At 38.1% G+C, this 10,026-nt stretch overlaps 1 protein-coding gene across 1 annotated transcript; it reads left to right on the forward strand.

Annotated features, from left to right (window-relative positions):
- Positions 1-6,404: 6,404 nt before the first annotated feature.
- LOC131034926 (S-locus-specific glycoprotein S13-like) lies at positions 6,405-7,385 on the forward strand. The gene has a single exon (XM_057966536.2). The coding sequence runs from the start codon at positions 6,405-6,407 to the stop codon at positions 7,383-7,385; it is 981 nt and encodes a 326-aa protein (XP_057822519.2).
- The last annotated feature ends 2,641 nt before the right edge of the window (positions 7,386-10,026 follow it).

Raw genomic sequence — 10,026 nt, forward strand, 5'->3', positions numbered from 1 at the left:
GGTTGACACCGGTGCTACACATAATTTTCTTGATGCTTAGGTTGTGGCAAAAAGGGGATTGTAGATAGAGGAGAATGATGGATTCAAAGTGATAGGGGCTAGTGGGCATAAGATCCTACATACACGAAAAAAAATTAATATGCACATGAGGATTGGTGACTACGAGTTGGTTGCTAATTTCTATGTTGTAGACATGGGAGACTATCATGTCATACTAGGCATGAATTGGATGAATTCTCTAGTTGAATTCATATTTAATTTGGAGAAGGTTGAAATGAGATTTGAGCATTAAGGCCAGAAAGTGGTACTTCATGGGTTCTCTGATGGTGGTATTAAGACAATATCGCTTAGATGAATTGAGAGGCAGATTCATCATGATCAGGTGCAATGGGGAGTTGTGATTTTAGTGATGCTAGAGGAAACAGGTCAACAGAAGCAAGATTATCCACCGCAAGTTCAGTCATTGTTAACCAAGCACTCCAAAGTGTTTGGTGATATACCTCTAGGTAGACCTCCTGACAGGGGCATTGAGCATGTTATAGATTTAGAGGATGGTAACAAAGTTGTTATCACTACACCCTACAGGAATCCAAAAATGTATAAGGATGAGATCGAGAAGGCTATCAAAGAGCTTCTCGGGATGGGGTACATCAAACCTAGTAAGAGTCAATTTTCTTTTTCAGTGGTGTTGGTTAAAAAGAAGGATGTCACTTTTAGGATGTACATTGATTACAAGGAATTAAATAAGAGAATGATAAAAAATAGATATTTGATTCCCCATATTCCTGATCTTATAGATGATTTGCATGGTGCCTATTACTTCTCTAAAATAGATTTGAGATTTGCTTATCATTAGATTCGGGTCAGGGAGGATGACATGGAGAAGACAACTTTCAGGTGTTACTATGGACACTTTGAGTTCTTGGTCATGCCATTTGGCTTGACTAATACACTAGCTACGTTCCAGTCTTGTATGAATAGGACATTTAGGGAATAGTTGAGGAGGTTTGTGTTGATATTCTTTGATGACATATTGATTTACAGTAAGACTTGGGAGGAGCATTTGAAACACATAGACATTATGTTGAGCATACTGGAGTGTGAGTCCCTTTATGCGAAGATGTCTAAATATGCTTTTGGAATGAAAAAGATGTTGTACTTGGGGCACATCATTAGTGCTGAGGGTGTTTGTATGGATCCAAATAAGATCAGGGCTATTATGGATTGGCTTCCACCGAAGATTGTTTCTGAACTAAAGGGAGTCCTTGAGTTGTGTGGATTTTACTGCCACTTTGTGAGGATATTTTCTCAAACTATTGCACCCCTTACAAACTTGACTAGGAAAGATGGATTTGAGTGGACAGATAGCACTCAACAATTTTTTGATAGATTTAAAGAGTTGATGAGAACATGTCCTATGTTGGCTATTCTAGATTTCAGTAGGCCTTTTGAGTTGCATTGTGGCACTTTGGGAGAGGGCCTTAGTGCAGTATTGACGCAAGATAGACACCCAATCACTTATGAGAGCAAAAAATTGAGGGGACTTGAGAAGAGGTACAACATTTATGACAAGGAAATGCTAGCATTTATGCATGCCTTAGCGAAATTCATACATTATGTGGTGGGCAGCAAGTTTACCGTCAAGACAAATCATAACAGTTTTACACATTTCCTTGAGCAGAAGGATTTGAATGATAGGCAACAGAAATGGATTAGCAAACTGTAGGCTTATGACTTTGATATAATCTTCGTCAAAGGAAAGAAAGCATAGTTGTTGATGCCTTATCTAGGAGACCACATTTGTGTGCTTTGGAAGTGTTGGAGGATGATTTGAGGGAATTGATTTCAGCAAAATACGTTAAAGATGAGTGGGCTACGGGTATCATTGATGGCACTATTCAGGATGATAGATATATAGTGGAAAATGATTTGATCATATATAAAGAGAGAATTTATTTAGTGCCAGATTATACTATGAAGCAGAATATTTTGAGAGCATTCCATGACTCACCATTAGCCCGTCACCCAAGTTTTTTCAAAACATACAGGCAGGTGAGAAAGAGATTTATTTGGAAAGGGCTCAAGTCGAAAGTTTTATAGTATGTGAGAGAGTGTCCAATATGTCAACAGAATAAACATGAACATTCTTTCCTAGGTGGTTTATTGTAGCCCCTACCCATTCCTGAGAGGAAGTGGAATAGAATATTGATGGATTTTATCACAAGCCTACCCAAGGCTCAAGGCATGGATTGCATATATGTAGTGGTGGATCAGCTGACAAAGTTTTCCCTTTTCTTTGCTATTTCATCTTTCTATACTACAACTCAGACAACGGAGTTGTTTTTTAAAGAGGTATTCAGGTTGCACGGTTTACAACATAGCATTGTCCGCGACAAGGACAACAGGTTTACGAGTAATTTGTGGCAGGAGCTCTTCAAGTTATGTGGGGCACGGCTCACCCCAAGGACCACCTATCACCTGCAGATAGACAAACAAAGATTGTGAGTAAGTGGGCGAAAGGATACCTCTACAATTATATCATAAGGCAACAGAAGGTGTGGGTAAAGTGGTTGCATTTAGGAGAGTATTGTTACAACACCACTTATCCTATGTCCATTCAGATGTCTCCTTTCGTGGTGCTATATGGTTATGAGGCTTTGAGCTTCTTGGATTTTGTGTTTGGGGACAGTCGGGTATCGAAGGCTAAGGATCTCTTACAGGAGAGTCAGGATATCATTAGATCATTGAAGGAAAATATCAAGAAGGCTCAAATCAACAAAAACAATATGAAAATCATAATAGAATAGAGTGATCTTTTGAGTTGTGTTACATGGTTTACCTCATGCTGCAGCCTTACCATAAGACCACTCTTAAAAGGAGTGGTACAGAAAAGTTGAAGTCATGTTATTACAACCCATTTAGAGTTGTTAGGAGGCTTGGAGAAGTGGTTTATGAGCTTGAGTTGCCGACAGACAGTAAGGTACATAATGTTTTTCATGTATCACACCTCAAGAAGGCGTTGGGCCATAATATTGTACCTTCAGCAAAGTTGCCTCCTCTTGATGATGAAGGGAAACTTATTTTGCTTCCTGAGGCTATTTTGGAGACTCGAGAGCATAGCTTACGAGATGAGTCATCAGGGAATATTTGGTGAAGTGGAGGAATTTGTCGATGGAGGATGCTACTTAGGAGAGTGAGAAGATTTTACAGCATCCAGAGATGAGATTGCTTGAGGACAAGCAATTTCTAAGGGAGTGGACTGTAATGTCCTCTTTTTAGTAGTTGTTTTGATAATTTGTCATTATCCCTTTTTTCTATGGTCCTAAGGGTTAACTAGGACATTTTAGGGACTAATGAGGAAATTGACCTAGGTATTTTCAACTTCGGGCTGATCAGAGAAGATTTGATGGTTTTTCCAAACACTTACTATTTATAGTAACTTACCAGGAGCGAGTGGTAGTGGAAATTTTGATGAATTTATTATGCTAACTACTTTGAGTTCATTTATTTCTAGTTGAATTGCCATTTTGTGGAGTTAATGATTTATTTGGCTAAATTGTTAAAAGTTCCTAAGTTAAAAGTAAATATTTAATTTAATGAGTTATTTAATGTTGAGACTATAGTCAGGAAAAGAAAATTAAAACTCTCACTTTCATGTGGGAGGCATAAGGGATAATAATATTTTATTCTACCTTTCTTTTACCCACATTGATGGTGCTTTGGAATGTGTGCCCAAATGAAGTAATAAATAAGTGCATTTAATGAAGTTTCAGTCATCTTGGATATTGCATGTGTTCTTGGTTCAAATTGTGTATTTGAGTTTCTCGAGAAAATCTCAAAATCTCTCTTGGCTATTGGGGATGTAAAACTCTCATTAGAAATATGTCCTATGTTTGTGAAAGAACGAGTCTGGGAGATTGGTTTGAAAAAAAACTAATTCGCAGGGGTTGAGAATCATCAGTTTCAGAATTGGAAGTTGTTGTAATGGAGATGTAGACCTCCAGTAGAGTTTTTCGATTTGCAGAAAGGCTGTTAGTTGAGATCGAACCAAGTATTTGTGGATATTGTAAACCAGTTCTGTGTGATTTTCTAATTGATACGAACTGTGAATAGAGGTGGTGTTGGCTGTCTAGTTTGGAGAAGCTGATCAGACTACAGAGAAGTACGATGGAATTTCTCGAAACTCAACTCGATAGTACTCTTAGCCTGGGCGTGAAAAGGAGATCTCACGTGATTATTTAAGTCTCAGTGATTGTTAATCAGTAGCAAAATTTATTAAGAGGGGTCTACATTATGCATGGGAAGCACAGAGAAAAGACGTGGTTTTCTGAAGGTTCGAAAGTTGTGGTGGTCAATCATATTGTTGTGAGCGTACAACCAGCTGAGACTCAGTTCCAGTAGTCGCAGCCAAGTAATAGGACTCATGGGGGAAAATCTAATAGACGGGTTAGCTGAAATGAATAGAAGTGTGGCTACAAGTGAAAGTTATTGTTGACAGTTGAAGCTCGTTCAACCAGACACCTCCTCTGTGAACGCTTCCAACCAGATTCTCATTTTGTAATCATTCTCATTAGACTTGTAAACACTTCAAAATCGAGTATATGGATGCCACGTGGGTTGTTTGAATAATTTGAACTGTATTCACTTCTATCCATTCCTAAATAGATGAACTTGCTAGTAATGTGTATGTTTAAAATTATATTCCATGCTAGTCTATGTTTTTGATTGTGCTCATGAATGAAACTATCAAGACATCAAACGCACCAGGGACAAGATAACATTCTGAATACAGAGAACACAAAAAATTGTCATTGAAATTAGTGTCAGCCAACTGTTTGATTAAATTACAAAAGCAAATTGAAAGGGAATAAAGGAAAAAAAAAAAACAGGCAATCCATTAGAACTAGGTGCCCAACTTAAAGGATGTTGTTGCATTCTCTTTCCCATTTTCATAGTAAAATGTGAAGTCTCCAAAGCCTCCAAAGCCTACAATTATAGATACGATCTGTAAAATTGTATGCTTTCAAAGGAATGACATTGTAAGTTAAGACTATTGGTAGTGCATGAATTAGTAGAGAGACTTATGTCTTTATCGAGGATAAAATCTGCTTCAAAATTGGATTGATGAAATCAAATGATAGGTTTTTTCAGCATCCACTATTAATTTATTTGTTGGAGTTGGAAAATTCATTTCACTGCACTAAAATTATATATCGTTATCACTATATATCTGAAACTTTCGGACTTTTGGCCTCCCTATTATGTTTTAGCTTGCACACTAATCAAATCATTCTGGTTGATCACTTTAATACTAATCAAATCATCTTGGTTCATCACTTATATTGCAATCAAATAATCTTGTATGTATACAAGATGGACACACAATTTGTTCATTATCAATATTTTTAAGATTGAACTGTGATTTGGTTACAAGTTTCCAAGTGCATATGGGTACATGAATACAATTAAGACTTTTGTAAAGCAGCCTAAGACTTGAAATATCATATATAGGAAATAACCTTACAGATGCAAACGAGTGCATAATTTCTTGCAACTTAATAGAATGTCATAATTATCTTGAACATTTGAACTTAAATTTTTATTGTATTGCGGATAAATGTCTAAACAAATTGTTTGTGATCCTTGTCTTTGCACAGTCCATGAATATGGATCTTTACAACTCCATGATTTTACTACAATGAAAATAGCTTTACCAGTAGCAACAATACCCACACCTCCAACTGCATCAGCAACACTCGCATCATCAACAACAACATCAGCAATACCCAAATCAACAACAAGAACAAGAAGACCCAATTCATCAACAACAAGTAGTCAATACTTCCAAATGAGATAGGTAATCAAGAGTACCAAATTGATTGTTTAGTGGGTGATCTATTAGGAGGATCATATGTTTTTCTAATTCTTAAAATATAATTTTTATATTATATTTTTTAATTTTTATTTAATAATATTAATAAATAAAAAAATCTATTTAAAAAATGTAAAGATAAATAAATTATGTAAATTACTATTGACTTAACCATTACACCTCATTCAGATACCAGCAATTTAATCATTATAAATTAAAAAAACACTTTTCACGACTAATCATAAAGAGCGCGTTAATAGCGAAAGAACGGAGTGCGGCAGTCAAATCTTAATTTTTAATTTGTTACTCCGTCGTGTCCGCGTAAGCGCAGTGACTTCTAGAAATATGAGTTAAAATTTTATTGCGGGATTGACGGCACTACTTCGGCCATGCCGCTCATATGGTAGCCTGATTATTTTATATATAAATCGTAAAATATAATTGTTAAGAAATATAGAAACGCCATCGTTACTGAAATGGCGAAGAAGTATTTGTTACTAGCAATTACTCTGATTATTGTAGTGCAGTAGTAATGTATGGCGGAGCCACGCTTTTAATGGGTTCTTCCCTCTCAGGAAATCAAACCCTAATTTCAAAAAATGGCACGTTTGCATTGGGATTTTTCAATCCAAGGGCAACGAATAATTGGTATATTGGCATCTGGTATACCACAATCCCTCAGAAGGCCATTGTATGGGTGGCTAACAGAGACAATCCTGTCAGAAATATGCCCGGCGTTCTCAAATTTTCGAGAGGCGGTCAGCTCACATTGTTTGATAGAATGGGCTGTTCCGTTTGGTCGACTGATAATGGCCAGAAAGGATCAGGGGCTGTGATAACGGACTCTGGTAATTTCATTGTGCTGGACGCCCACAACGAGTCTGCGATTGTTTGGGAGAGTTTCGCGCATCCGACAGATACATTGTTGCCTGACGCGAAGCTGTGGAAAGGAATGACACTAACTTCCTGGAAGAGTTCTTCAGATCCTGCAAGTGGGCTCTACTCTTTCCGAATGGACACGTCTCTAGGAAAGACGGAGTTGATGATGTTGTTTAACAATACCGTTCCATACTGGTCCAGTGGAGAATGTATTGGACACAATTATTTTACTAACGTTCCAGAATTGGAAGGTCAGAAGAAAGTTCAAACGTCGTGTGTGAGGCTTTCTCCTTCAAGAATATACATTTATTTTGGCCTAAATCCCGTAGATCATATGATCACGGGGCGGTTCGTGTTAAATGAGAACGGCGATTTTGAACTTTTCTTCGGGATGGATGATGGTAGATGGAGTCTGAGGTGGTCGACTATAAGATCTGCGGGGCCTATGGACTGTGCAATACGAATGATGTGTATAGTTGTGTCCAGGGCTTCACACCCAAGCACGACTCTCAAGGTTGGTGGTCAACTGGGTGTGCTCGGCGAAAACCCCTTCAATGCTCTGTCACGGAGGGCACAACCGACAGCTTCTTGGAAGCCACGAACCAATACTTGCCTGAAAAAAAAGCTGTCTTAATCAACAATGAGACAACACAGCAAGGCTGCCGGACAGCTTGTCTCCACAATTGCTCCTGCACAGCCTTTGCTTTCGCTGATTCTGATCCACCCGTCTGCAAATTGTGATTCGGAGATATATTCGGAATGAAGGTTTCGTCGTCCGAGGGTCAATCCGTCTTCGTTAGACTGTCTGCTTCTGAATTACCACACTTCATATCAGAGCAAAGCAACAAAACCCCTGCAGTTACAATTTTACTTTCTGCCGGCGCATCAATTTTAGTTTTTTCGGCTCTCCTGTCGGCCGCGTATATTCTCTGGAAACGTCGAGGTCTGTCGAAGAAAAACGTTGAAGAGGAGGAGTTTGTCGCTCAGAATGTTCAGCTACAAAGAGCTGCGAATTGCAACGGAGAATTTCAAGCATAAGCTGGGTAGTGGAGCATTAGGCTCTGTTTTCAAAGGAACTCTGCCAGACAACATGCCTGTTCCGGTTAAGAGAGTAGAGGGTTCCACGCAAGTAGAAAAACATTTCCGTGCTGAAATAATCACCACCGGTAGAATACAGCATGTGAATTTGGTTAGGCTCTGGGGATTTTACGTAGAAGGCTCTCGAAGGCTACTGGTGTATGCCTACATGCCCAATGGTTCTCTAAACTGCTTCCTCTTCTCTCAGTCGGAAGACGCAGAGAAGGTGTTGGATTGGAAGACCAGGTTTGAGATCGCACTGGGCACTGCATGAGGATTAGTTTATCTGCATAAGGAATGCAGGGATCGCATCATTCATTGCGATATCAAGCATGAAAAGATTCTCCTCGACAGCGACTTCAGCCCAAAGGTAGCAGATTTTTGGGCTAGCGAAGTTGGTAGGTAGAGATTTCAGCCGCATTCTGACGACCACAAGACGATCTTGTGGATACTTGGCGCCCGAGTGCATCTCCGGCCTTCCTGTGACTCCCAAGGTGGACGTATATAGCTTTGGCATGACCTTGTTGGAAATTATATCTGGCCGGGTTGAGGAAAGTAGGTTGTACTTTCCTACCTGGGCTTCATATCAAATTCAGAGGGGAAACATAAAAGGCATTGTGGATACAAGGATAGCAGGCGAGGCAAATATCGAAGAAGTTAAAAGAGCCGCTATGATGGCTAGCCTGTGCATTCAAGATGATGAGAATCAGAGGCCGAGCATGGGTAAAGTGGTGAAGATATTGGAAGGCACGATTGAGGTTCCTGTGCCACAAATTCCGAGGTCTCTACAGGTCCTGGTTGGTCAGGTAGACGACGACTACACCGATAGCTATGGTGAACATCCTTCCATATGAGGTGATTCCGTACCAGCAAAATAGTAGCCTTTTTTATAGTGGGAGAAACTAAGCTTGTTGCCATGTCTTCTAATTTAGAACCCCATCTTTAAATTGGAGAACAATAGGAAGGGAGGTTAAGAAATATTTCTTTTATCTTGGTCCATATATGGACATTAAAAGGTGTTTGCATATTTTTAGTTCATGGCGACAGGCAGAAACTAATGCATTGGTTGGATGCATTTGATTTTTTTCCTTTTCCAATAAGCGTCTAAGTTTTTTTTCCTCTTTTCAAGCTTGGCAAATGCTTATGGATTTAAATGATTAAAATAAAATGAATAATTAATATAAAATTATTTATGATAAATATGAGTAGTTCATGCCATTCAAATTTCTCAAAATAATCAATTTTTTTTCAAAATAATCAATCTGCCATCACATCTTAATGGCTTCATATAGCACAATACGATTGCCAAAAAAATATTATTGTATTTATCAAAGATCAATTGTATATCATTCAATGCATTGTTAATGCATTTGCGTGCAATGTTTAGTACTATGTGTTGGCTTTGTTTGTCTATTGCTAGTTCTAAACGTTTAATTAATCAAACATTCTAGTAATCTGAGGAATTGTCGAGGAACTATTGGTATGAATCTTGAGACACTGAGTTTCAATGTTAACTTTTTTAGCTAACAATAGATGTAAGTTTGCATTTTTTTGTTCTTGTTACATTGTTGTGACTTTTGCAAGTTGTGAAGGATATTGGTTGAACATCACCATTTTGAACGTTTGTGGTCCCCTACAAATATATCAAAACATACAATCTTAGTAGTGGGCAACTAAGAGAAGTAGGATACCTTTATTTTAGTACTAGCGATGCAATTTTAGGAAACCCTAGTTTTTGGTCCAAAATCTACACAATCCTTGGAACCTTCATTCATGTTGGGAACGATACAAAGAAATTTAGCCTGAACTAAATCCTCAAATTTCTAGACCTCTGCTTAAATTTTTAGATTTTCTACCTTAAAAATCACTTTGTTTTCTTCCTCAAAATGAGTAAAATAATATCAAAATTCCTCCTTTCTCTTAGGAAAGAGAGAGAAGATGTCAAAGATTTTTCCTTGAAACTCAATGAACCAGGAGGTCTAGCCCCTTTTCTTTTTATCCATTGCACATTTCATTGCATCTCTGCACTTGCTCTTCTTTTCTCACAATGTTTTTTTTTATTTTCTTTTTCTTTTTTTTTATCGGCAAGTGACAAGAAACTGTGCACAGGCACACGCCAACTAGACTATTCAACATACTACGCAAAACGAAGGGTCATATGGAAATAAGCATACTATGGTATAGGGATGCTCATACTC

The sequence above is a fragment of the Cryptomeria japonica genome, chromosome 10 (assembly GCF_030272615.1).
Source record: "Cryptomeria japonica chromosome 10, Sugi_1.0, whole genome shotgun sequence".
Lineage (NCBI taxonomy): Eukaryota > Viridiplantae > Streptophyta > Pinopsida > Cupressales > Cupressaceae > Cryptomeria > Cryptomeria japonica.